The 25,395-nt window shown below is 45.3% G+C and overlaps 1 protein-coding gene across 7 annotated transcripts in view; it reads right to left on the reverse strand.

Moving 5' to 3' along the window:
* Positions 1–16,046: 16,046 nt before the first annotated feature.
* PBX1 (PBX homeobox 1) overlaps positions 16,047–25,395 on the reverse strand; it is a 249,883-nt gene continuing 240,534 nt past the window's right edge. For all 7 annotated transcript variants that reach the window (XM_038412949.2, XM_038412945.2, XM_043520212.1 and 4 more), the window contains one exon: positions 16,047–23,066. Coding sequence is in view for 4 of the 7 variants with exons in the window: in XM_038412945.2 (XP_038268873.2) it covers positions 22,974–23,066 (93 nt within the window). In the remaining 3 variants the exon portion in view is untranslated. The remainder of the gene's footprint in view (positions 23,067–25,395) is intronic.

The following is a 25,395-nucleotide window of genomic DNA, read 5'->3' on the forward strand; positions in this document are numbered from 1 at the left end:
GAAAATGTTTGAGCAGCCCTGCTGTTTATCAAGGGTCTTATATGCTCTCTCTTACCAAAGCATAGCCTCTGACATACACAAATGAATCGGGCCCCATTCAGCTGGGGAATGGCAGCACAGACAGTTTAAGTGATTTGTCCAGGGTCATGTAGGGAGGTCTGTGGCAAAGCCAAAAAATGTAACTCCATCTCCTGAGTTCAAGTCCTTTAATCATAAAGCCAAATTGGTTCTTTATGTGCTCCTGTGGCCATGTTTCGTTGGATATAACTGTGTCTAGACGGACCCTTTTGGTTTTTTCTCTCTCCCTGAATTGTCCTTATCCGTAATGCAACAATAACTAATTCAATTAGATGATCTGAACAGCAGCCAGTTTGATCTAATTTGGTTCCACTGGCTGCTTGCTGGTATGTTGCAAAATTGATAATCATACTTATTCTGAAGGCAATTAGTGTGTGTGGGAGGGGGGAGAGCAAATGATAGCTTTTCAGAGCATCCTCCACCTCTGGGACAAGGTGTCTAATTGGGATCAAATACTGTACATCCAGAATCTGAGTAGGATTTGGTATTGGACCAGCCAGCCTGTGCTATGCAGATGTGTCAGGTGTTTGTTGTCCTGCTTCGGTTTGGTGTTTGTTAAGAGTAATATGTAACCAGGTGTCTCACTTCTGCTAAAAGGGCACCAATGAAGGGGTATTGGGGGTGGGAGTACAGCCACCCTGGCCAACATAGGGCAGGCAGAAACTTTGCAAGGTTCCCATGCACAGCTCTGCCAATGTACCTAACTCCTGATCAGCTCTTCCTGCTCAGGATCCCTTGCATAGTTCAGCCCATGCACCGCAGCCCTGACATACAGTATCCCATGCTAGGCTAGATGGAGAAAGTTTGGGGACCTTGTGCTCTGTGGCTATACTGCAGTTGGATGTCACCTTATGGATGAAGCATTAAACTCAGGACCATGGGACTTTTTGCAAGAACCATGCAGTGGTTCTGACATAGTGGCTTAATTGCAACTCAGATTTTTGCCTCCTGAAAATCCCCCAAAGTTTGCTCACTTCCTGGCCTGAGCAAAGGCACTCTGCACTGTTAGCTGCCACCCTGTGCCCTAGAGGTGGCTGTGTGTCAGTGAAGGATGTGGAGATCTCTCTGCTTGGGTGAAGTGCTTCCGAACTTTGACCCTGGAGAATTCTAAGTTAGTATCATTTCACAGGACAGGCATCCTAGCCTTTCAGTTCTTGGCTCCAGTTTGTAGCATGGTGGAAATGGAATGCAACTAAAGTACACACACGGCCTGTTGGATGCCTGGGTTGGACATGGACTGTCGGACAATTTGGGCTTTTGTGTTTATAGCTAAGTAAATCCCCCAATCTGTTTTAAATATCTCTGTATGTGTGTGGAAAAGGTGCATCAATAAACATACACATACATAAACCATATGCAAAAAATTGGGCTGGATCTTCAGTAGCTGAAAAGTTTACAGAGCTCTATCGAATATCTTGGCGCTACCACACTGAGTTACAGAAGCTGGAGAGCTGGCCCAGGGTTAACAAAGAGCTAAGATTGCAGGAGCATTTCCTTTCAACACCATCAGTAAATATGGAGGAAACCACTGCACAACCTCCCCCACCCCACTCCACACACATCCCAGCCCCAAATAGCAAGAAGGGTTAGAGTTTCATGGTGGGCTGAGACTGGGAGCTCCTGGCTGCACTCTGGAGGCAGCTTCCGCCTCTGGCAAACCTCCTGCGGCTGACCCGTGTTGGACTGAGTCGGCCGCTGGTGCTCTTGATTAGGTCTGCCTGGGGCAGGGAGGTGACTAAAGACCGGTGAGAGGAAGGGGCAGACTGGAGGTCTCCATGAGACGCCCATAGACCAACTGCCCAGCCAGCCTAACAACTACAGAGCTGCTTTATTGCAGAGCTTGCAATGGGGAGCGGGTACAGGGAGCAGACATGGAAGGCCTGGGGTCACAGACTGGCTGGACAGAGGGACCGCACTGGACATCCAATGTGTGCACCAGATTATATCAGACCTGGTGGCGTCTCTTGGCGGACACCAAGCACAACACGACCACCCACTTTTGTTCAGCTCAGTTTAGCTTTCGCAAGCGACCTGCACCCGAGGTGTGGCGCTGGTGCAAAAACACATGATGTTTGGAGAATGCCAGGATTGTGGTTGTGCAGCTGGATTGATTTTAGGTAGGCCTAAAATAATGGTTTCTCCCAAGAAAAGTCAGCAAGCAGGGGAGCCAAAGAACACCTCGAAAATTAATTTCTCCCTTGGCTAGCACTGGGGATGGGCCTGGACACTCAATGGCATTGTTAAAGGGTGAAACACGGGGATCTTACTCCTGCTCCATGAGGGAAGCTCAGCACAGGATGGCATTGCTACAGCCACCTCTGCCAGGTCTGGCCACTGCGCTCCAAGGAGGTTTTAAAATGACACAATAAATAGCCAGCCACAGTGTTTGCCTTCCCCAGCTGACAGGGAACTGCTGGCTGCTTTTACAAGCTGCCCTGTTTACAGGAACAGAAAGCCAGAGCTAGCTGCCTGCAGCTTTTCTTTCCTCCTCCCACCTCTCCCTCACACGATGCACAAGGCCCACCTGAGACCTAACATTTGTCTGTTTGGAGAATAGATGAGTATTTATTAGAATTAAACAGCTGGGAGCTAGATGATATTTAGACTGGTATTAGGAGGAATGGATGGGAGGGAGATAATTCCTGGGGTGTTTTAGAAAACCAGGCAGAGCTCAGGTAGTGAGGGGATTTCTCAAATCTCCTGTGAGAGGCTGATACAGTTAATTTCCTGCCGGTGCTGCCGGCTGTGCCACGCTGATATTGCAGTGTTATTTAGAATAGAAAGGTCAGGCCGGAGATTGAATAATCATTGACAAGAAATCCATAGGGGATGAGTTCCAGGCAGTGACTCAAAGCAAGGCCTGTGTTTTTATCCTGGACACCTGGATCTGGGTTGTTGGGGTCATTTATTTGGTTAATTTATTTTCCCTTCTCTACTGAGGTCTTTGAATGGGACTTAAAACCCACCAACTTCTTGTCTCTAGGGTGGGGGAGTCAGCAGGCAATCCAGGGGAACCTCAGTCTCCCTCTTATGAACAGGATCATGGGCTTATCCCAGAATTCCATCTTAGAATCGGGATCATTTATCAATTGATAGATTCTAAGGCTAGAATGGTCCATGATGCAGGACTTGTGTCTAAACAATCCAAGACAGATGACTATCCACCCTCTTCTTGAAAATCTCCAGCAAAGGAGCTTCCACAACCTCCCGAGGCAGTCTGTTCCATTGTCCTACTGTTCTTACAGTTAGCAAGTTTTTCCTGAGATTTAATCAAAATCTTCTGTGTACCAATATTCATAGAATATCAGAGTTGGAAGGGACCTCAGGAGATCATCTAGTCCAACCCCCTGCTCAAAGCAGGACCAATCCCCAATTTTTTTTTGGCCCAGATCCCTAAATGGCCCCCTCAAGGATTGAGCTCACAACCTTGGGTCAATGCTCAAACCACTGAGCTATCCCTCCTGAACCCGCTGCCTCTTGTCCTGCTCTCCGTGGCAAGAGAGAACAATTTTTCTCCATCTTTTTTATGGCAGCCTTTCAAGTATTTGAAGACCATTGTCATGTCCCTCACTAAATCTCTTCTTTTGCAAACTAACCATACCCGGTTCTTTCAGCCTTTGCTCATATGGCTTGCATTTCATCCCTTTGATCATCTTTGTCACTCACCTCTGGGTCCTTCCAGTTTCTCTACATCCTTTCTATACAGCATTGACCAAAATTGGACACAGTACTCCACCTGAGGCCTAACCAGCAATGGGTAGACCAGTACCATCACCTCCTGTGACTTGCATGCTGTACCTCTGTTGCTTTTTTGCGTTTGCTTTTTTTACAACAGCATCGCATTGCTGACTCATATTGAGGTTGTGATCCACCACAACTCTCAGCAGTGCTGCTGCCAAGCCACTTATCCCCCATTCTGTACTTGTGCATTTGGTTTTTCTTCCCTAAGTGTAGCACCTTGCTATGGCTACACTATGGCTAGGGATACAGGCCCTGAGTCTCCCCTACCACACGTTGAAATCACTTTAATCTATGTGTAGAAAGTGCTACCCTGTTCAGGATGGTAATGTCACACCCACTTGGCACTAGTTCCAATGATGGTGCAGGCCAACAAGGAATCAGGTTCAGTCTTCCAGGTTATGCTTTGTTTTCTTCATGCCCAAGGGAGCCATTTATGGGTAGACATAAGTATGAATGTCAGGCACTGCACGCAGCTCTCCCACCACCCAGAAGCACCATAGGGGATTTTGAAGAGGATCCAAAGTCTACATTACCAACTCACCAAACACCCGTGGGCCCCACTTTATGTCAGTTTTTAATATCAACTAAGCATGGACTGCCATGATATTTTTCTTGGCTTTCCTTCTGTCTGGAGGGAGGAACAGTAAAGGTTTGGGGGTTTTGCTCGTTAGCCAAAAGAAACGACTATCAACCTCTTTTGTTCTCATCCTGCAGTTGCAATAGGCTGTGTTATGACAGTGTCACTAGATGGCAGTGTTGCATAGTCTTACAAGTGCTTAGCATACAAGCAATATTCAGTCTCTTAATGCTGGGTTGTTGTTAGCTTGGAAGCAGTTTCATTTTTGGGTGGGGAGCTGTTGCAAACAGCAAGAGAGGTCACACTCTGCCTCACTCTCCCCAACTAGAGGCAATTCTGAGGATAGAGTTGCTCTCTGGAAACTGGGCATTGGGGTGTGGGCTGATAGTCCTGGAAGAGGCTATAATAATCCTGGAAGAGTCGATGTGCTGTTTGACCATCTCTGTTCTGAGTCTGGGATGTATAGTTGAAATAAAATGAGTTGCACTGAGAATATGCACTTGGCATCATGATTTTCTACGCCAACAACAAGTTGACCTATAGGACCCCAACATGCCAGCCTTCAGCAATGGGGTGACAGCTGGATTTTAGAATTCTGCATGGCTCATTTAGTTGTGTCTTCGGCACTGTATCTGTGTTGGTCCAGGGGCATTCTGGACTTCAACTACAATTCCCAATGAAGTCCTACAATTCTTCAACTACAATTCCCATTGACTTCTGCAGTAGTTGGATCAGGCCCTTGTAATTGAAAATGTTTGATGTTTCTCAGCAGTTGTCCAAGTTTTCAGCCTATTTATCTCACTATGTTAAATTTCAGTTAGAGCATGAAGGCCCAGTGAAAACCCTGTATCTCTCTTTTGTGAATCAACTCTGTTCCTCAACATAAGAATTTGTTAAAGCACTGGACTTTTAAAACCAGAGACAGTGCCTACCAAAAATCTCTTTGAATTTAAGGTTCCAAATCTTCAGTTCCAAAAAAACTTCAGCAGTTTTCGTTTGGGCCTGAAAGTCAAACCAGAAAGGGGCCTGTGTTTTGATTTTTCTGCATTTCAAACCAAAAACTTACAAGAGGAGCCATTCTCATGAGATTTCTACCGTGCTTGCAATATTTCAGCCAAACCTGGTCAGAACTAGTACAATCGCATCCAACTCAACACTCAACCATGGCCCTGATTTGACTAGGCAAGCAAACCCAGAACTTCAGCCCAAATCTATTCCAGATCCAAATACAATCTGTCCCCTTTCTGCTCTCTCTGAGTGCACCCCCTCAACTGTCAGGCCACACGCCTTTACCTCTCCTGGGAGTCTGTGACCAGTGGGAAAAAGGTGACCAGATAGCAGTGCTTAAACCAAAGCATTGTTTAATCTGTTACGGACTAAAGGACTAAACAGGATTTTAAAATAACAGTCTAGATGCAACGCTATCTTATCTAGAGGATTCCCCTGATGGATGCATAGGTAGGTCTAACTTCTTCAGATATCCCAGCAGGTGTGTCTGTGTATCAGACTGAACAGTGTCTCAGCAACAGTTGCCTCCAACAGCTGCCGCCTCCCCGCTAGGGAGAGAGTCACTTTATCCAGTCAGGGTTTGCTCAGTTCCTGGGCTTTTTAGCCCTGCTATTCCAAAACCAGTTTGGTGAGCTCCATGGGTGGGCAAGCCAGCCTCCTGAGGACCAAGGGCTCTCTCATTTGTCCTGTAACAACCCCTGCATGTGTGCTAGTGGGTGACCTACCTAGAGTCATTGTTTTTGTGGGCTATTTGTTTCCTCACAGCCCTCTTGAGTTAGCCCCAGTACAATCATACAGCAAAAATCCCTACAACCTGGTCACTGTGCAGTAATAATAAATTATTACATGGGCGCTCCACAGCTGTCACTCCATCATCTTAAAACCCTCTTTGATTTAAACAGAGGGAGCCAAAATAGAGGGGAAAAGTGTAATACTATTAGGAGTCACCAGAGGTCACTAGAAGTAGCGTAATACATTCTGTTTATCTGAATATTCAGGCGTTAGCACTTGAAGTAAATGCTTATTGTGAGCTGTGGTACATTTCTTTATTGATGCTGGGTGTCAAAGTAATCTAGGTGAAGGGACATGTGCTCCTAAATCACTTTGCCATGTGTGAAAATCCCACCCACTGAGCTTATCATCACGAATGTTTTCTCTGCCTGAATCTGTCTGATTAAGAATAACTCTTAGGTGTTGCTGCTGCCTACATGTTATACACAAGCAAACAAACCATTACATGGTGCCAATGTGCTGGTGCTGGAAGCCGCTCAAGCAAAGAGCAAACTGATCAGGAGTATGGCATTTTCATGAGTCCAAAGGACAGAGAAAGTACGAACTTTCTTGAGGAGTGGAAGAAGCAAAAGCAGCTTGTGATGCTTGTTTTCAAGGGCACCCAGAAATCCAAAGATGAGGAGGAAACATGCTGTTGTCTGCTTAGCTGTGTTGGAGAGAAAAGCAGAGACCTCATAATACTTGAATGTATGTAACAATACCCATTGGATAATCTGGATGCTGACCATGCCATGTGACATGGGTGTAACACTTGGGAACCTTGATCCATAACATACTACAGGAGTACAGGAGCCAGAAAATCAAGAGCAGTCTCTCAGCGGCATTCTTGTGTTTCCATCTCTAGAAGATGGTGTCAGTAGAAAACTCAGTAAGGGACGGTGCACTAGCTCAGGTCATTCTTAAATAGTGTCACTGACATCAGAGATAACTCAACCAATCAGCCATCTTCCTCTGCAGTTAATTTGTATGCTCACTTCTGTTGCTTGCACTGCAGGAATGGAGATGCTTCTAGTTCAGGGGTTCTTGCAACAAATTTTTTGGTGGCCTCAGAGTGCAGCCACCTACTCTTGCTGGTGGCCACCCTACCAATTTTTCCTAAAATACTTAATTAACTTTAGGAAAAACAAAGAAATATGCACATATCCATGTCCAAATCATTATCATTTATTTAAGTAGGGATTTTTTTGTTTTTGTTTTCTTTGCAAACTCAATATTAAAAATAATATACAGTTGTCTCTATTCTTTCCTGGACCTGAACAGAAAAACAAGCTGCTTTACATGTTTTGTTTTTTTTGGGTTTATTTTTTTTAAAGACTTGTTAGCTAGCAAATCTGCTACTGTGAAAAGTGAAATCTGTATATTTGTTAATATCACTTTTCACAGCAGATTTACTCAGCCCCAGCAAGCTGGGGGACAAATTAAGCCCTAGATGGGGAGGTGGGTAGGGAGGCAGAGAGGGCCAGCGGCGTTGGGTGGGTGAGCCAGTGGCTGGAGCCCGAAGCCCTGTGGCTTGGGGATGGAGTCCGCCACCACACGGCCAGAAACTGCCACCCACCACCCCAGAACTGAAGCCCAAAGCCCAAACCCTACCGCCCCCAGAAAGGGGGGAAACTCCCACCAGTTGCCTGCTCCTACAGTGTCTATGGCTCCAGAAGGGGGCAGGGACCCGCCCCTGCTGGTGGCCCTGGGGGAGGGGCGGCTGCTTTGTGCCCTGCCCATCAGCACCCAGGAGGCTGTGGCCACATTTGAGAAACGCTAATTCATCTTCCCCTCCCAGCTCAGTACCCAATTCTCCTGATGTCTGCTCCCTCCATATCCCCACAGGTTACTTATCCCACTGTGCTCCTCACACCCTCATGTTCCCCTCACATTAACCCCATCTACCCATCTACAAACCTGCTCCCTCCACACCCTCGCTGTGGACTGCATTCACAGTATTGTGTTTGCTTACAAGTGGGATGGAATGGGTAGGTTTGTGGAGGGTGGATGTGCCTGAGAAGGTGATGGGAAAGGGAAGGAAGACACAAGACAATTTTAATTAGCCTGGGGAACTCATTTCCACAAGATATAACTGAGGCCAAGAACTTAATAGGATTCCAGAAAGGACTGGTCAATTTATATGGATTAAAAAGAACATCTGGAGTTAGAACAGCAAATACTAAAAAATAAACAAGAGTTTCAAAAGGGATATAAGCCCTCACTTTTAAGGCCAACCTCTAACTATTGGAGTTAGTAGGAGACTTTATCTGGGTCCAGGTTATCCCTTAACAGAGTTTCTTTCTCTGGAACAACTGGTGTTGGCCACTGCTGGAGATAGATGCGGACTTTGTGTCTGGTCTGCAATGTAGCTTTTTGTATTTGGAATAACTCTAAGATTATTAGTAGATGAATTACAGCCCTTCTTCACTTCTGAAAGACAGCAAATCCTAACTAGGCAAGGCGAATTAAGGGGAGTTTAATTCCAAATGAGGATTATTTTTGACATTTTTCTGTGTCGTGGTCTAAAAGTCTCTTGCCTTCCCTTGAACTAGCATTCAGACATTCAAATCCACTTGTAAAGTAAATTTTGTATTAACGAGCAGAGAATCAATTTTAAGTAACCATTAAAGTAATGCGATTTCAAGCTTTAGGCATTGGGTTTGCTACATTCCTGAAAATAAATCTATGTTAGGGAAGTCGAGGGAATGGACCCAGTGGTCCTCGAAGCACAAACTATTTTAATTTCTTAATTTCTTCCATATTATGAGGTGACAGTGATCTCCAAACACAGAGCCAAAACTTCTCTGCCTTTGACTGGAAAATCTGCAGTTTTGAAACTTTGGGAATTTGTCCTTAATGATACATATACTTAACGGGATTTCTCATTTTCCTTACTTTGCAGCATTAGTACAAACTTCTAAGAGGGGATTATCCCAGGCAAAAAAATCTTTGTTACCCTGCAATTAAGATTGAAAGTATCTGTCACTTCAACCTTTCGAAAAGCTTGGAGCTTTTTCCCAAGACAGAAGTTTTAGGAAGCCTACAAATTCAAATCTAGAGTTTCAAATTTCTTTACAAAAGCACAGTAAAGCCACCCAAATAACCTTAATTCTGCCCTCAGCATTTCCCTTGAGAAAAGCGCATTGATCACGTGAACCACCCAGCACGGGTTTTCACAAAAGGTTTCAAACATATTTGTTTCTGATGTCAAGCTGATATTTTTGTCCCCCCCATTAAGTGCTCCTCTTTTCATTGTAAGTGCTGCAGCTTCAGAAAGGCAGCAACATTCAAACTGGTGCCCATTTTTAGTAGTGAGGGTAATTAACCATTGGAACAAATGATTGAAAGGTGTGATAAACTTTTCATCACTTGGAGTCTTTAAAGCTAGATTCGATATTTTTCTAAAAGAGGCATAGTAAGTAGCCCAAACAGACCTTATGGTCTTGACGCTGGAACCAATGGGGGAAATTGTATTGCCCGGGTTCTGCAGAAGGTCAGACTAGATGATTTCTTCTGGCCTTGGAATCTATTAACCACGATGTCAATTGTGGCAATTCTATAGGTGGCTACTTTACCTCATTGTCTAATGAAGTTTTTACTTGGCACCACATGGAACTTCTGTGAGCAGTGAGAGATGGTTCCCTGTCTGCTATTTAAAGTATGTCTTTGACCAGGTATGTCTAAAAAGAAGGCAAGAATCTGTACAAGCAGTGTACAATTAAGAGGGCAAATCAACAGAACTACACTGATTTACAGCAGCCCACAGCTGGCCTGAGGTATTCTACTTTTTGTGGTCACTGAGGAGAGTGGCCTGTGATAAGGACAGGTAAATTTGTTTCAGCATTTCTGGTTCGTCTTATGGTGGTGCAGCAGGGGCAGAGCTAAGGTTGTTTGAGTGGCCTTCCGTATATGTTTACATACTTCTGAGTATTTGTGGGCGTCTTTGGAGTATATTTTATTATTTTATTTGTGAAGTGGAGCCTTACCTTTGAACTTCCAGATTGTCTTAACATTTGCATCTTTCTGAGGATTCTGGAAAGATGGTTTGGGGCTGAAGTGAGCGATTCTTTTGAACTTCTAATGAAGGTTTTTGCCTGAGAATTTCCTTATTTGTTTTTAAATCCACTCAAACATTTGGAAGCATCCCTATGTCGTCACCCTACAGAGCTCCAGAGGTTTTCAAGCTTCCTCCCATCCCAGATCCCTGCTGTGAAGAGTTTAATACAAGGCTAATAAAAAATAGATAGGAAAGCGGGAAGGGCAGGAAAATAACTGCAATCAGAGCACATGGTGGAGGAGAATAACAGGAAGACCAGAACGTTAAGTACTTTAAACATGGGCACAATCTGATGGGCACCAATAATCGGAACAATGTTTTTCTTCTATACATAAGCAACAGTAAAGTGCCTATACAATGCTACAGATCAGAATGCCCGGGATTTCACACCCACTTTGTCCAGGAGTCACTGGCTGCACATGGTGGCAATCTGTGGCAAATCAGGCCCCAAACGGCCAGAAGGAAGACCATCTGGGGGGTTTGTTTACTCATTGCCCCCCCCCCCGCCCCATGTTGTTTTTCAGTGGCACGACAGAACTGATGTTTATAGGTATCATTACATGTGAAAAATCTGTTCCAGGGCTGAGCGGCACTGCTGGGAACGTGCAGCAGATTGCTGTTTAATGAGCTGATTAAAATATGTTTAAAGATACACTAACAAAAACCCACCCTCAGCTTTCAGCCCTACAATTCATCCCACGGCCACCGGAGGTGCTGGTGCCCGGGGCCTATGCCTTGTGACTCTCGCTTCAGGGGCTTGTTAGTGGCTGCCACCGTGGCCGGCCTTCAAGGCAGCATTAGCCTGAGCAGGCTCGTTTAAGGAGCAAAAAAATCCACACAAGGGAGCCCTCCCAAAAGGGTGGTTTCCACCAAGTCACCTGCAGGCCTGGCAGCCTGAGAGCGGAGTCAGGGAACAAGCATTCTAATTCCAGCTGTCGCAGAAATTCACTGTGAGGTTTTGGACAAGCCACTCATTTGTTTTGGTGCTGTAGGTGCCTAGAGGCCGCACTCTGGGTTCAGGTGCTCGATGTGCTAGGCACTATACATCTCTGTATTGAAAAGATGGCCTCTCACCCCATCTAAATAAGAGATGAGAGGAGTCAGGTAGAAACAACTGCTGAAGGTGGCCACAAGGTAACAGTGAGACTGCTGCAACTGGAGCAGTGATCACGCCCCATGGCGAGGAGGGCTTTCTGTGCTTCAGATTCCCCATCTATTGATGCAAGATCATGAATGCTTCCTAACCTCTTATGGACAGGGCTGGTTAGGCTTCCATTCATTAACCTTTAGGCAAGAATATCTGAGCCCCTTAGATGCAATTGCAACATATTATTCCTGCTGGTTGCTTGTTATTTTTACCTTGGGTTGTAAGTCAGGCCTGAAGCCAGACCCCACCTCTTCCCTACAACTGCCCCATCCCCTCCCAATGCTCCAGATACTTTTAGGAAACTCTAATGTCACATCTGAATTCTAAGAGGATAAATACAAAGCTTTGTACCTTGACTGCGTGATTAAGGCCCTTGACTACACCCTGAAGGGCAGGTGTTCATGTCTTGCTTGATTTGCCACTGAAAAGCCACTTCCAGGTGACCAAGGTGCAAAATGGGTGCCCAATCCCTTGGATTATGGCTGTCAAAAGCACTTGGCTGTGACTCTGCCCACTCCCTTGTGTGCCATTTGCCGTGAAACTGGCATGCCTGAAAAAATGGTTACTAACCTTCCGTAACTATTGTGCTTTGAGATGTATGTTCACGTCCATTCCAATGAAGATGTGTGCTCGCCCTGAGCACTGTCACCAGAAAGTTTTTTCCCCTCAATGGTATCCATTGCATTGGCTCTGGTGCCCTCTGGAGTTGCACTCTCATAGAGCCAGTATAAAGGGCCCTGCAAGCACTCAAAGAGGAACAGGTTTGGGGAACTTTGACACCCTGAACTGGGGTTTTTCCAGTGGAGAATGGCATTGGAGAATAGAAGGGTTGAAAGCTCTGAGGTATTCATTCATTCCTTTCCCATCAGAGGATGGGATTTTTGTATTTGGCAAATAATGTTCTTGCACCAGTAGCAAATGTCAAATGCTTATCGTGTGCCAGGGAGTGGTGAGCACTTGGAATGAGTCAGTGGAAAGGGCAGGAGCTCCGTTTAAAGGTAAGCTGGCTCATAGCAAATGTCAGCACTTGACTAGGGGGAGAAGGGCCCAGCCACTGGGAGAACCGTGTCCACACACAGCAACAGAATCTCAAAGCCCTAAGGCCTGCACCGGGCTGGCTGCTTCTTGGAGCCTGCAGGAGTTTTCTAGAGCGCAAATCTAGCTTTGAAATGGACCTTGCAGCTCTAGCAGGAAATGCCCTTTGCTCACAGGTTGCAGTAGGGTCCCTTGCAGTGGGATAGCAGGGATATGCAATTGACAGAGAGGACTGTACTACCGGAGGTATGTGGGACTAGGTGGGCTGAAGGGCCTATGCAGCAGATGAATCATTTAAACAATGACATGAGAAAGTCATGTCATTGCAGCTCCCATGCAAAGATCTCCAAGTGCTTTGCAGGCATCAACCTCCCTGGGCGGTCAAGGCTGTAGTGGTGATACGCCCATTAACGCCAGCTGAGGAGCTAACCAGGACACCCCGTGAAGAAACCAGTTGAACTTTTAGGGACTCACCTGATTTGGTTCAAGTATTTGGAGAGGTCACTTGGAGCTGGAGCCACTTGGGCAATCTCTTCCTTGTGGCTTCAGGGCTTCAGCTTCTTCCTGGCATACTCAAACTTTCTTTAAGCTTGTCACATCTACGGTAGCACTAGCATTCGTGCCACCTAGTATGCTGGGCGGCGGGGCGAGGGGGTCGGAGAATGAGGTTTTCAAAGCTGCAGAAGGTATCTAGACACCAGGTGTTGAACAGCCTGAATAACCAAAGCCAGGTGCAAATGCCAGACTCGGAAGTCATGTCTACACTGGATATGGAGGGGTACTTTCCACCACAGGTCACCATTCCTGCTCTAGTGCTGACTAAGCAGCACTAAAAACAGCAACATTGCCATGGCTGCATGGCACTGGGAAGGACCAGCCACTCTGAGAGCATCCCTAAGGTTTTAGCTGGGCTTGTACAAAGGGCATCTGGCCCCTCTGGCTGCTCAAACCGTCCCATCTACATGGCTCTTTGGAAATGACTCCTTCAACTCCAGTGTAGACATACCCTTAGGTGAACAAAGGTTGCAGCATAAAGCAGTGGAATGTCAGGCCAGCTGAAAAATTAAATGAAAAAAATCCCTGAAAAATTTTGTCTTGCAGGGGTCAAAACTGATTTAATCTGATTTTTTTTTTAATTAAAAGACACAAGGTGGGGAGATAATATCTTTCATTGGACCAACGTCTGTGGGGGAGAGACGAGCCTTCAAGCTCCTCAGAGCTCTTCTTCTGGCCCAGCCCTGAAGAAGAGCTCGGTAGAGCACAAAAACTTGTCTCATTCACCAGCAGACGCTGGTCCACTAAACAGTATTACCTCACGCACCTTGTGTCTCTCTCTCATATCCTGGGACCCGCAGGGCTCCAACGATTCCACAAATAACAATGGAAGCGAGCCACTTTATTTTAATCAAAAATGTTCCTGAAAGAGTTTGTTGCAGCATTTTGACTAGCAAAAAGCAGCCTGCCCCCCCTCCAAACATGGGGTCGGGGAGCAAACCATTTCTAGCGATTCTGAAAAATGTTTACAATAAAAAAGGTGACTACAAAAATGTCACAGAAACATGTTACTGAAGTTGATGGCTTTTCATTGAAAAACAAATTTTGTCCAAAGGCCTTTTTTTTAACAAAAATAATATCAAAAAATACACCTTTTGACCAGCTCAGATGGAAAGGACTTTAGCCCAGACATGCAATATGGTATCAGCTTTGCCCTCCTGCCCCATTGTCACATGGTATTAAGCCGATGGGGTCAAAGTGAATCTGGCACATCGGCTAGTGCACAAGGACTATGTCTCCCTTGCTCACGGCTCTGGCATAACAGAGGTCCTTGCACTCAGGCTCCGCAGGGCCCTCTGCGCAATGGCAGAGCAGTGGTGCCCACCATGGCCCACTCTTTAAGGCTTAACACTGAGGCTGTCCCCCAGGAGGGACTGTTCCTAGACGGGTATGTCTACACAGCAAGTGGAGGTGTGATTGCAGCTCATGTAGCCATGCCTCAGCTAACTTCAAGCTAGCTAGTGTGGGCACCAATAGCAGTGAAGCTGCAGGATACATCTCCAGGCTCCCCTGCAGCCATACACGCCAGTGGCTAGCCTGTGCTGTTGTGGCTTCATGGTATGTGAGGTAGCCAGATCAACGCTAGCTTGGGTATGTCTACATGTGCTGCAATCACTCCTTCAGGTGCAGCGTAGACATACTTCAGGCACTCCTTCTGGGGTTGAATAGCTCACTTCCCTATTCAGGGCTCACTTCCCTCTTCATGATGTTTTTGTAGGTTGTCTGGACTGTTGATAATGCCCAAAGTGAAACTCAGAGTCAGTAGTTTCCCAAACATTAGACACGCTTTCCTTGGAAAGGGAGCACCACTTGTGGAGAAATACGGAGGCCAGAAGTAAGTGTGTGTGTGTGTGTGTGTGTGTGTGTGTGAGAAACATCATAGCTAAGGCTTGTCAGGAAGCACTCCATGCCAAGCACCAAAAGCGTGATTCACCATTATCCTCTGCCACGCCTCAGTAAGGGGATGCCATTGAGCTAAAGCAAGTGTAGGCTGAACACCAGGCAGTGTTGCCTAATGGTGGCAGAGCCCCATTAGTTTCCCAAGAGACATGGTGAAAGCTCCATCTCTGGGGTCATGTGAAACCAGACTGCAAAAACCTGGGAGACGACATGGAAGGGAAGACTCCAGCAGTGGCTGGGGTGGGGAAGATGAAGTAGATACACTAATAAGTCCATTCCCTTTCTAGCTTCTGTAACATCATCTCTTTGCTATCAGCCGACATTCTGTGGGGATGGGGTGACACGTCACGGCAAACAGTGACAGCAGCAATTAATTGCTCTTGGAAAAGTCTCGTCTTTGTACCTGTCCTCCTTTTATGTTCATGACCCTAGCTACCCAGGACGACCTGTAGCTGCGGCAGACCAAGTCAGGAGCTTTCCCAGGGGCCGTGTCTTTTACAGCGCTGCACTGCTGCGGAAGGATGACTGTTGGAAGGCAATTCAGCAAGTAGGTCAGTTACAAGGTGCACTGACAGAGCTGGGTGGAACCCTAGGACTGGGTTAGCATGCAAAACCCAGACTGTGACTCAAGGGACTGATGTGCTATCACTAGGTGGAGTCAAAGGCCACAGTCACCAGAGGCTTGAACAAAGAGACACCAGCAGGTGGATTCAGCGGAGATGGCTTCTTTCAGCGCGGTTTTGTCAGAGAGCTGTGTTAATGAATAAGGGAGCTTACGGGGAGGCAGTGTTCCCTTGCCGAAGAGCATTGGGCTGAGATACAGGCAACCTGGGTTGTATTCCCAGCTCTGCCACTGAACTGCTGGCGGGTAAGTCATGATACTGCCCTGTGCCTCAGTTTCCCCATCTGTAATATAGGCCTAATGATACTGACCTCCTTTGTGAAGCATTCTGAGATCTATGGATGCCCCAGCTCTGTGGTATGACAGTGTTGCAGGTCAGGATTGAGGTGCATTGGCAGAGCTGGGATTGGGGTGAATGTGAGCTGATCAATACACAGTCCTTCAAATTGCCTTTCCAACTAGCTTCCGCTTTGTTTCACACTTATATTTTGCCTTTGAATATAAAATACCATACATGTTCAGCAGTTTGGTTTTGCTTTCAAGAAATACACCAGTGTTTGCAACAAAAGAAACTATTTATTTGGAATATGCATTACCAGTACAAATCAGGAGACTGTAAAACCTACACCTTGTTAGTAACATTATAGAACATAAAAGTTTCAGTTGGGGTCAAAAAGACATAGGCCTTTGTCTTACAGAAGCAGAAAAGCTTAAAGTTTCAAAACCAAGTCACAGCAGAGTCTTTTTAGGTTTTATAATTGGAATCCATTAGAAAAAAAAAGCAAAGCAAAGGAAAAGCAGTTCAGAACAACTGGAACATCTTTACAAGAAGAAAAGGGTTTGCAATGAGAAATTTGTTTTAAAAACCCTGCAATGTCTGATTTATATTTTAATAATTCTAACACTAACGTGAGTGTGAAAGCAAAAGTATTCTAGGAAGCTTCAAGATAAAAAGCAAAAACAACTAGTGATGTGAAAAGTTGAGATTTGTTTTTTTGGACCTCTTTAAAAGAAAAAAATGGTTCAAATTAATGGTTTTATAAACATCTCTCCTTGAACTGGGACCTTTAACTGTATTATTTTCAGGAGGTAACTGGAGTTTTATTTTCCTTTATCATGCTAATTAAGTCTGCCTTCCAAATACTGCCCTCTGGTTCTACAAACGCTTATACACGTGCTTAACTTTCTGCATGGGAGGTGGCCCAGTGAAATCAGTTGCCTCCTCCTGATGCGTGTAAATTTAAGCATATGTGTAAGTGGTCACAGGATCGGAGGCCAAAGGCCTAGCTCTTACTCATCTCCAAACTTCCTGTCCAGTTCATGGACTGGTGAAAGTGTGTTCTACCTTAGCGTCTCATCCAAAGCCCACTGGAGGTACGTGGAATTCTTTTCCTAGGACAGTCATACTGGTCCAGACTCATGATCTGTATAGTCCAGTATCCTGTCTCCAAAAGTGGCAAGCAAGGGATGCTTCAGAGGAAGGTGCAAGAAACTCCACAATAGGCAGATGTGGGGTGACCTCTCACCCCCCGCGCCCATGAAGGGCTCATCCTGAGCCTTAATAGAGATTGGTTTAATCCCTGAAACATACGTTCTTTCTCTCCCTTCCAGTACTCTTTATTAGCATTGTAAGCTAGATATCTTTGTTATCCATATAAATCTTCAATTCCTTTTTGAATCTTGCTATATTCTTGGCCTCAATGACATCCTGTGGCAATGAGTTCCAGAGTCTAATTACAGGTTGTGTGAAAAAGTATTTCCATTGACATCAGTAGACTATGGATGAGGTCCTAATTGAATTTAGATCAGGCGATGAGGAAATGGGGAAGCTTTTCAATACACAATAGAGAGGCAAAAAACTCCATACCAATTCTAACAAGGTGATCAGAATAAGAGGATCCATTTATTCAAAATATTGATGTATTCTATGATAATGGCCAAAGTTCTGGAGTGATATTTTTGTAAACATCAGTGTTTTGGGCCAGTGCTTTCAGACCCGATCTGAAGTTCACTGGAGTCTTGCATTGGCTTTAATGAGGTTTGGATCAAGCCCTAGGAGAAGCAGCAAGTTTTTGCTGGGATCAGTCATGAAAAGGAAAGCAAAACCCTACCATTTGATAGTGCTCAGAATTATAGATGGAAAGAAACTGCCAGCTGCGCTGTGAAAGACTGGACCTGCTACAATTGATGAAGCTGTAGCTCACGAAAGCTTATGCTCAAATAAATTTGTTAGTCTCTAAGGTGCCAAAAGTCCTCCTTTTCTTTTTGCGGATATAGACTAACAAGGCTGCTACTCTGAAATTTGAAAGTGTTAAGCTCAGAGACTAAGTCTTGCATTTCACAGGGGCCCTCATTCAGGAAAGCATTTAAATATAAGTCCATCCCTATTCAGCAAAGCAGTTTAGCCTGGGATTTTCAACAGCACCTAAGACAGAGATGCAATGGGACCTAGGTGCTGAACAACCTTAAATTCCTTTGAAACATCCTAATGTTTAGCAAGTGCTTAACTTTCACCATGTGCTCTGTTGACCCTAACTGCACTTAAGCATAGGCTGAAAAGCTTTGCTAAGTAGGTGTGGTTTGCTGAATTGGGGGCCATAACTAAGTCTTGCCCCTGCACCTAGCAGGATGAGTGTCTTGGCCCACACCATGGCACTTAGGTTCATCTCTACAAAGGTATTTAGGCTCATAACTTCCACTGAACTTGAGCAACTGAGCCCAAGATCAGCAATATTTGAATTTTCAGGGAGGAGGAACAGGGTGAAGTCCTTTCAGAGCCGATCTGATTCCATGAGAAAAATCAAGCCAAAAAAATGGATTTTTGCCAATTAAGCTTTTCACATCACCTTGAATATACATCAAAAGTGGAGGAAGGGACGTTTACAAGGCCATAGTCCTGGACAATTTAAAAATCATCATCATCATCATAATTGCCCCCGAAAGGAAAAAAAAAAAAAGGAAGGCAAACGAAAAGAAAAAGTAATTAACTGGGTCTCAACGTTAATAAACATAAAGTGTTAGAATGTACCTATTATGCTCACTATTCCAACTTTTTTTTTTTTTTTAAGTTTTACAAAATGAATTACTGTCACTTTTTAAACATTGTGTAAGAGGAAATGAGTGTGCACAACTCTACAGTTTTCTAGCATTCTTGAACAAATTCACAAATGCGAGAAAATTAAAAACAAAATAAAATTAAAAAAAAACATGGAAAAAAACCAAACTGAAAGAGAAGATGAATGTAGGTAGTTTGGTGTTATAAACTATACAGGAATGAAGCGCTTTTTGCCACAGAAAGAACTGGAGTGGAAATTCTTCCCCGTTCACTTTTGCGTGCTATGAGGGTCATTTTTAAAATTTTTTTTTTATTATAAACACTATTAAATTCAGACTGCTTTTTTGGTTTTTTTTTCCTTTATCTGAATATACAAGAACATTCATTATCAAATGTTCGTTATCATCAATGCTACAAAGAACAAGACACAAATCGCAAGAAACAATGGAAAATGTTAATAAAGCTGAAAGAATCATCAAGGTGTTTTTTTTAATTTTTATTGTTTTAATTTTTTTTTTTAATTTTCTGCAAGTTTTTTTTGTTTTTTTTTTTGTTGTTTTTTATTTTTGTTTCATTTTGTTTTTGTTTTTTGGTATCGAAGTTAGGATTTTCTGGGCAGAAAAAAGAAAAAAAATTTCAAAGTTTGTGAGAAAAAGGCAACCGACCAGTCAGCAACAACAACAAATGTAAAAGGAACGAAAAAGGAAACCGAAAAACGTGACACGTTAAATACCATAGAGGAGTCAATGTCATGCCATGGTGAATGGGAGAATGACAGGGAGATAACTGCAAGGAGGATAAATGCAGCTCCAGCTAACCGCTTCTGAGGACTGATCCTTGCTGCACTGGAGGTGGATGGCATGCAGTTCAATTCTCAAGGAGACTAGGGATCGCCAGGGGCAGGCTGCTTTATGTTGGCATGGCTTTAAATCTGTTTCTCAAATGATTCATTTTCAAAAGGTACCATCATAGCTGGCTCTGCAGACGGCCCTTGCACCTACATGGAGGCCTCTTCATTTCACTGAGGCACCATGCAGGTAGTGGGAGGGGGGAGGATCCACCTGCCTAGAGCCAGTCACAGGATCTGGACCACAGACCCACTCCAGCAAAGCACTTAAGCACATGTTGAACTGTAAACCCATAAGCACTCCCATTTGTCAACTGAAATCACTGACTTCAATTGGACTGCTCACATGCTTCAAGTTAAGCATGCGTTTAAAGTTCTTGGATAGACCGAGGCCCTAGGCTGTGATGTCGCCAAGACGCCATATTGGGAGAAGAGCTGGGGGGCGATTTGCTGTTTGTGTATCATCATCTAGCTACGAGGCGAGAGAGAATATGTGATGGCGGGATGCAGTATAAAAGCTTTATACACAGGTGTGGGATGGGACACTGCCCAACTGGCAGCGTCATGCGCTATCCCAGTCAGTCCAAGGATGGCATGCTGCCCCATCATGTGTCCTATACATGCCAGGTAGGGATGATCTAGACAATTTTTAAATGCTTAGGACCGAATGGTTCAATTTACTCCCACTGGTGAGTAGCTATAGCTGGTTGAACCAAATGGTTCAATTTACTCCCACTGGTGAGTAGCTATCAATAACCACAATGAACTAGAATGCAGGGACTACTTGTGGGAGTAACTGCTTACCATTGTGGGTAAAGGGGGCTCACATGTTGGACTTTAATTGGGACTATTTTTTGTATCCCTCCACCTCTAAACATGGGTGTCTCAGCACACAGCTGACTGGAAAATTGTCGGGAGAAAGTGAGAGAATTTTTTTGGTCATTTTTTGTACAAGTTTCTAAAAAGCTCTGAATCCAGCTGTACAAGACTCACAGGCGAGGGAGATCTAAGTATCTACATTTTAGAAACCTACACAATCCAGCCAAATTAGCTCATCTATTTAAAAAATAGTCACAAATTTCAAAGCCAATACCTTGGAGCCTCCCAGGGTTATTAGCAAGTGTTGTACATCCTGTTGGTAAGTTGGGATCTTTCCATTTCAACAGAATCATGCTCCCAATTCTAGCTTTTGCAGGGACTCAGTATCTCAAGTCCATAAACTCTTGCAGGACTGTTTATTGCCCATGTCTGGCCTCAAACCAATCTACATTTTTTTCAGTGGAGGGATGGCTATTTTTTGGGCAGAGCTTTGATTTCAAATGGTGGCTACTTGAAGCAGTTCAATAATTGCACTACGCTAATACTGGAATTGGTAGGAAAAAAAAAAGGCCAGTGGAGGTCAGTGGCCAGAGTGCAGGTGATGTGCTCAAAGGTGCATGGATTGATACTGATGATCACATGGCTCTGCAATTTAGCACATGGCGATCAGTATGCATAATTAACCCACACACAGAGATCTTCTGAAGACTTAGACTTTAAGACACTCACACATGCCTATCTTGATGCTTATGAGCAGACCCATTGAGGTCAATGGGACTGCTGCAGGTACGTGTTTTCAGGCTCAGGGCTGTAATTCGTAAAAGAGAAGATTGGGCATATTTTCATATCATCTCTCCCATTAAAGTCAATAATTCCCTCCCATCACACAAGCAGAACTCTGAATGCAGGCTGCCCTCCTTCTGAGGAAGGCTTGCCACCAGAGCTGCCCTGCTTTGTGTTCACCCATTTGAAATACCACCCTCACACCAGAGAGGCCTCCAGCTGAAGACAAAGATTAATCTGTTTTAACTCTGTTGCAAAAGTTAGAGTTGGCTGCATCCTTCCCTTCTTATCTCATTTTGTTTTGTTAGTGTGCAATGGAACGTTCCACCAAGAATAAACCCCACCTCCTTCTTGGCCAGTCAGGAGCCTCTCCTCCCTACAGCTGACCACGCGCTGCGGGAGGAGAACCAACACTGGGAGCAAATCCTCCTGCTGCAAAATGCTGGAAGATCCTGGGTGCCGAATGGCTGGGTGGAATGTCACATGATTTATTTTAGTACTTATCATGTCACGTCTTAGATTCACAAAAAGGTGCGGACTGAAACCAGCACCTTAATTTGAAAGAAATCCCCAAACTAGAAAATTATTTAGTTTATGGGGCATTTTCCCCCCTGACAAAAACAGACCTGGTTTATTAATAGCTACGGAAAGTATCCAGTCCATACAACTTATGTATTGACTGTGTGTGCATCCATCTCTCTCCTCACCCTTCAGTCTTCACTGCTTATCTGCTTAGCTATAAGGAACATTCATGCCTGCTAATTCACAGGATGCTATCTGAACACCTTTTAAGGGCTAAATTGTACCAATGGGTACATGTGCCTGTTTCTCACTGTACCTGCAGAAGGGGCACCCCAGGGCCTATCCAGTTCTCCAGCAGGTAGGCATGCACACCCCCTCAGAACACAACACAAGATAGGCCTGGCTTGCTTTTCAAACCCAGTGCAACGCTCTTGGTGCTAACTAGAAAAGACACTACAGACATAAGCGTTGTGCAAATTGGCCCCATCCCCATCAACTGCTCGTCAGTATTTCTGCAGTGCTATGATCGGGTAAAACTATATGAATGCTAAGTGTTAGCATTACAGATGCCCACTGTTTCTCACTCACTGCTCTCTGCTGTTTCCTTCCTAGAAGTACCATGATGCAAAGACTACAGGCTATTTTTGGTTTTCTCGCACACTGGCAAAGGCTGGGTGTGTTTGCTGCAGAGCTGAATGGCTTGTGTTTGGGGTCTGAGGCAAAGCACGGTGGCAGAGGGAAGGGTTAGTGTTTGATATTTACACCAGTTTGCAAGCACAATGTCCTGGTACCTTTTGAAAGTGAGGAGAGCCTCAGCAGAGGATTTTTGCTCCCTTTTCCTACACGCCCGGCAGCGTGGGAATGCATTTATCTGCCCTGTTTCTGGAAATGCCCTGGGGATGACTCACTGAGGCTTTGGGATCACTTTGGAAAAGGAAAGCGTCCTGCTAGCTCTGTCCCCAGAACCGGAAGAGTGTGAAGCAGCAGCAGAAGAGAGAGCGGATGTGAAGTATTCCTGCTAAGAGGTAGTGTGAGCACAAGAGAAGCTGAAGGAGGTGGGTTGCTTGTTAGCAAAGGAGTGAGGTAAATTTTGGCTCTTCAAAACACCAGCATGGAAATGGACAGATACTTTTGTTGTTGTTGTTGGTTTGTTTGTTCTTCCTCTTTAAATTCTTCTAACTGTTGAAAATATCCTTCAGGGAAAAGGTTGGGGAGGGGATGGTAGTGAGGGGAGAGGTGGCTTCTGCCCAGAAAAGAAAGGGAAAAGAGTATAAAGAAGTGTCCAGATTGGCTGAAAAAAGCATCCCGACGAAGAGAAGAGAAGGTGACTCTTCTTGTGTTTAGCCGGTTAGTTCCACCTCCAGTCTGACTGCTTCAGTGTCAGGAGAGCACCCTCCCCTCCCACCCCAGGCCCCAAGTGGGGCCAGGGTCAGCCAGGGATGCGATTTGCTGGGCGATCAGTTGGAGGTATCAGAGTGGACGCTGCCAGGGCCTTCTGTGGGGGAGGTCACTGAGGAGGGGGTAGTAGCATCTTGCCAACCTCCATTAGCCTGAGGGAAACAAAGAGCTCAATCAGTCGCTTTATATCAACAGGACAGCCAAGCCCAACGTTCCCTTTTCCCCTGCTCTCCGCTGGCTCCTACCATGCTCCAGCCATTTCGCACATGCTGTTGTTGCAAAGCGGCACCATATTACTGGAGTCAGAGGGCCCGGGTCATCTTCGGGCACCTCAGTACCTTTAAAAATCTGACCCTGAGCCCCTTGGTACCTCAGTCCTGCCCCAGGGGGCAACCTGCCCTGAACGCCACCTCACAGACTGACTCCGTCGCCACTATTGGCTTTGCTGACCGGAGGCTGCTTCCACTTGCCCGTATTTGCTCAGTACAGCTCCTCCAAGCACAGCCACAAACTTGTCCCCCAGCCCTGTGCAGCACCTGACGCGAGAGCAGACTTTGAACGACTGTGTGCCACAACCTCGTGCTGCACAGGGCCGGGGGTGGGTGGTGGTGCCCAAATTAGGGCTGTCAATATTTGTCTATCAAAACCAGAAAACTGGGGTTTCGACTAAACCACCGATTTCACGGAAAGCGCTTCCCTCGACGTTTTTTGGTCGAAACCCCGAAAACGTTCAGCCCAAACCTGAAACATTGTCAAATTTTGTGTGAAAAGTTGAAACTTTCCAACCCAAACCGTTTGGGCGTGTCTATGCCGGCAAAATTTGGACATCTGGCCCAGTGCAGCTCAAAGCAGGACGAGACGCTGTATCTCTGTCCTGTTTATACTATTATGATTATTTGTATTAGCCCAGTGCCTAGAAACTCCAGTCCTGGAGCCCTTTTTGCTAGGCTCTGCATACACACAACACAAACACACACACACACACACACACAACACAAACTCAAGAACAGTGCCCAGTGCTGATATGGGTCAGATGCCTGCAGGTATAGACATGCTTTTTGTGACTGCTGGCCATCCAAGCAAATCGCCTTCAACTGGGAGGTTGGCTTTGTCTCTCCTCTGTACCTGAAAGACACCAGGACATCCCATTGGATGCAGAATCTGATGGGATGGGGCTTGGCAGAGGTGGAACGCCCTGAGCCATTGCTTCATGCCATTCCTCCCCCTTATCTGGTTCGGCCCGTTTCATCACTACCTGCCTGGTGGATTGTACTTTCTTTTGTGTGGGTTGCAAAGTTGCCACATACTGCGTGATCTTTCCTATATAGGAGACATTTTTCAGCCGTCAAGTGCCATGGTAAAAACTGTCCCTTCATGCATGCATCCCTGGGTGTGAAACAAAGCCATGCACTGAGTTTAAACTGATGTGGCTTGGAGTGACTCATCGAGCTGGCAGATTCAAGCTGAACTCTAAGGACGGCTCCAGAAAGCTGGAAGTCAAAAAGCAGCATGTTTCAGGGAAGTATGAGATGCTTGCAAGTCTGGGGAGGCTGCATGGTGGCAGCAGCTCTCTCTAGGGACTGCTGAGCTGGCCCTTTTCACCTGCATGAAATTTGCTTTCAAGTTTTTATCATTATTGCAACATCATCTAGATGCCATATTGGGATACAGGGTTAAAAGGACAGATTAAATTCCTGGTTCTGCTAATAAATAGCCTGCTGGCTCCATGGGATACATGTGAAAGGTGATACCTGGCATGGACACACGAACCCTCTGAACATGTAAAGAAAAAAACCCCAAGCATTCCGACATCATTTTGGGGCAGGCACCTCTGCACAGACATGCACTTTCCACTGGGGAGTGAGGGGAGCTGCCGGGCACCACCAAGCAGGATCAGTATAATCTTGAAACTACATTCAAACTACATTTTAAGATCGGGTTAGACAAACACCTGTCAGGGATGGTCTCGATAATACTTAGACCTGCCTCAGTGCAGGGGACTGGACTAGAAGACCTCTTGGGGTCTTTTCCAGGCCTTATGATTTTATGCTGACTCTCCAGTCATACTGAAAGACCATCCCGCATGGAGGGGTTACATGGTGTAGGGAGTCAGGAATGAAATATGGATCTCTTCAGTGGTATCTCCTTGATCATCTAGTTAAATACCACTGAGGCAGGCAGTGACTAAAAGCTGTCACTCTCTGATGGATTTTTGTGGCACCTTAGAGACTAATGCATTTATTTGGGCATAAGCTTTCGTGGGCTATAACTCACTTCATCGGATGGGTTATAGCCCACAAAAACTTATGCCCAAATAAATGTGTTAGTTTCTAATGTGCCACAAGGACTCCTCGTTGTTTTTGCTGATACAGACTAACACGGCTACCCCTCGGAAGCCTGATGGAACTTTTACATCTTTGAGGTTTGGACGCTCACAATCCAGATTCTAATGGTCTAACACGCTTCTCCCCAACAGAGTTT

Source organism: Dermochelys coriacea, chromosome 8, assembly GCF_009764565.3.
Source record: "Dermochelys coriacea isolate rDerCor1 chromosome 8, rDerCor1.pri.v4, whole genome shotgun sequence".
Taxonomy (NCBI): Eukaryota; Metazoa; Chordata; order Testudines; family Dermochelyidae; genus Dermochelys; species Dermochelys coriacea.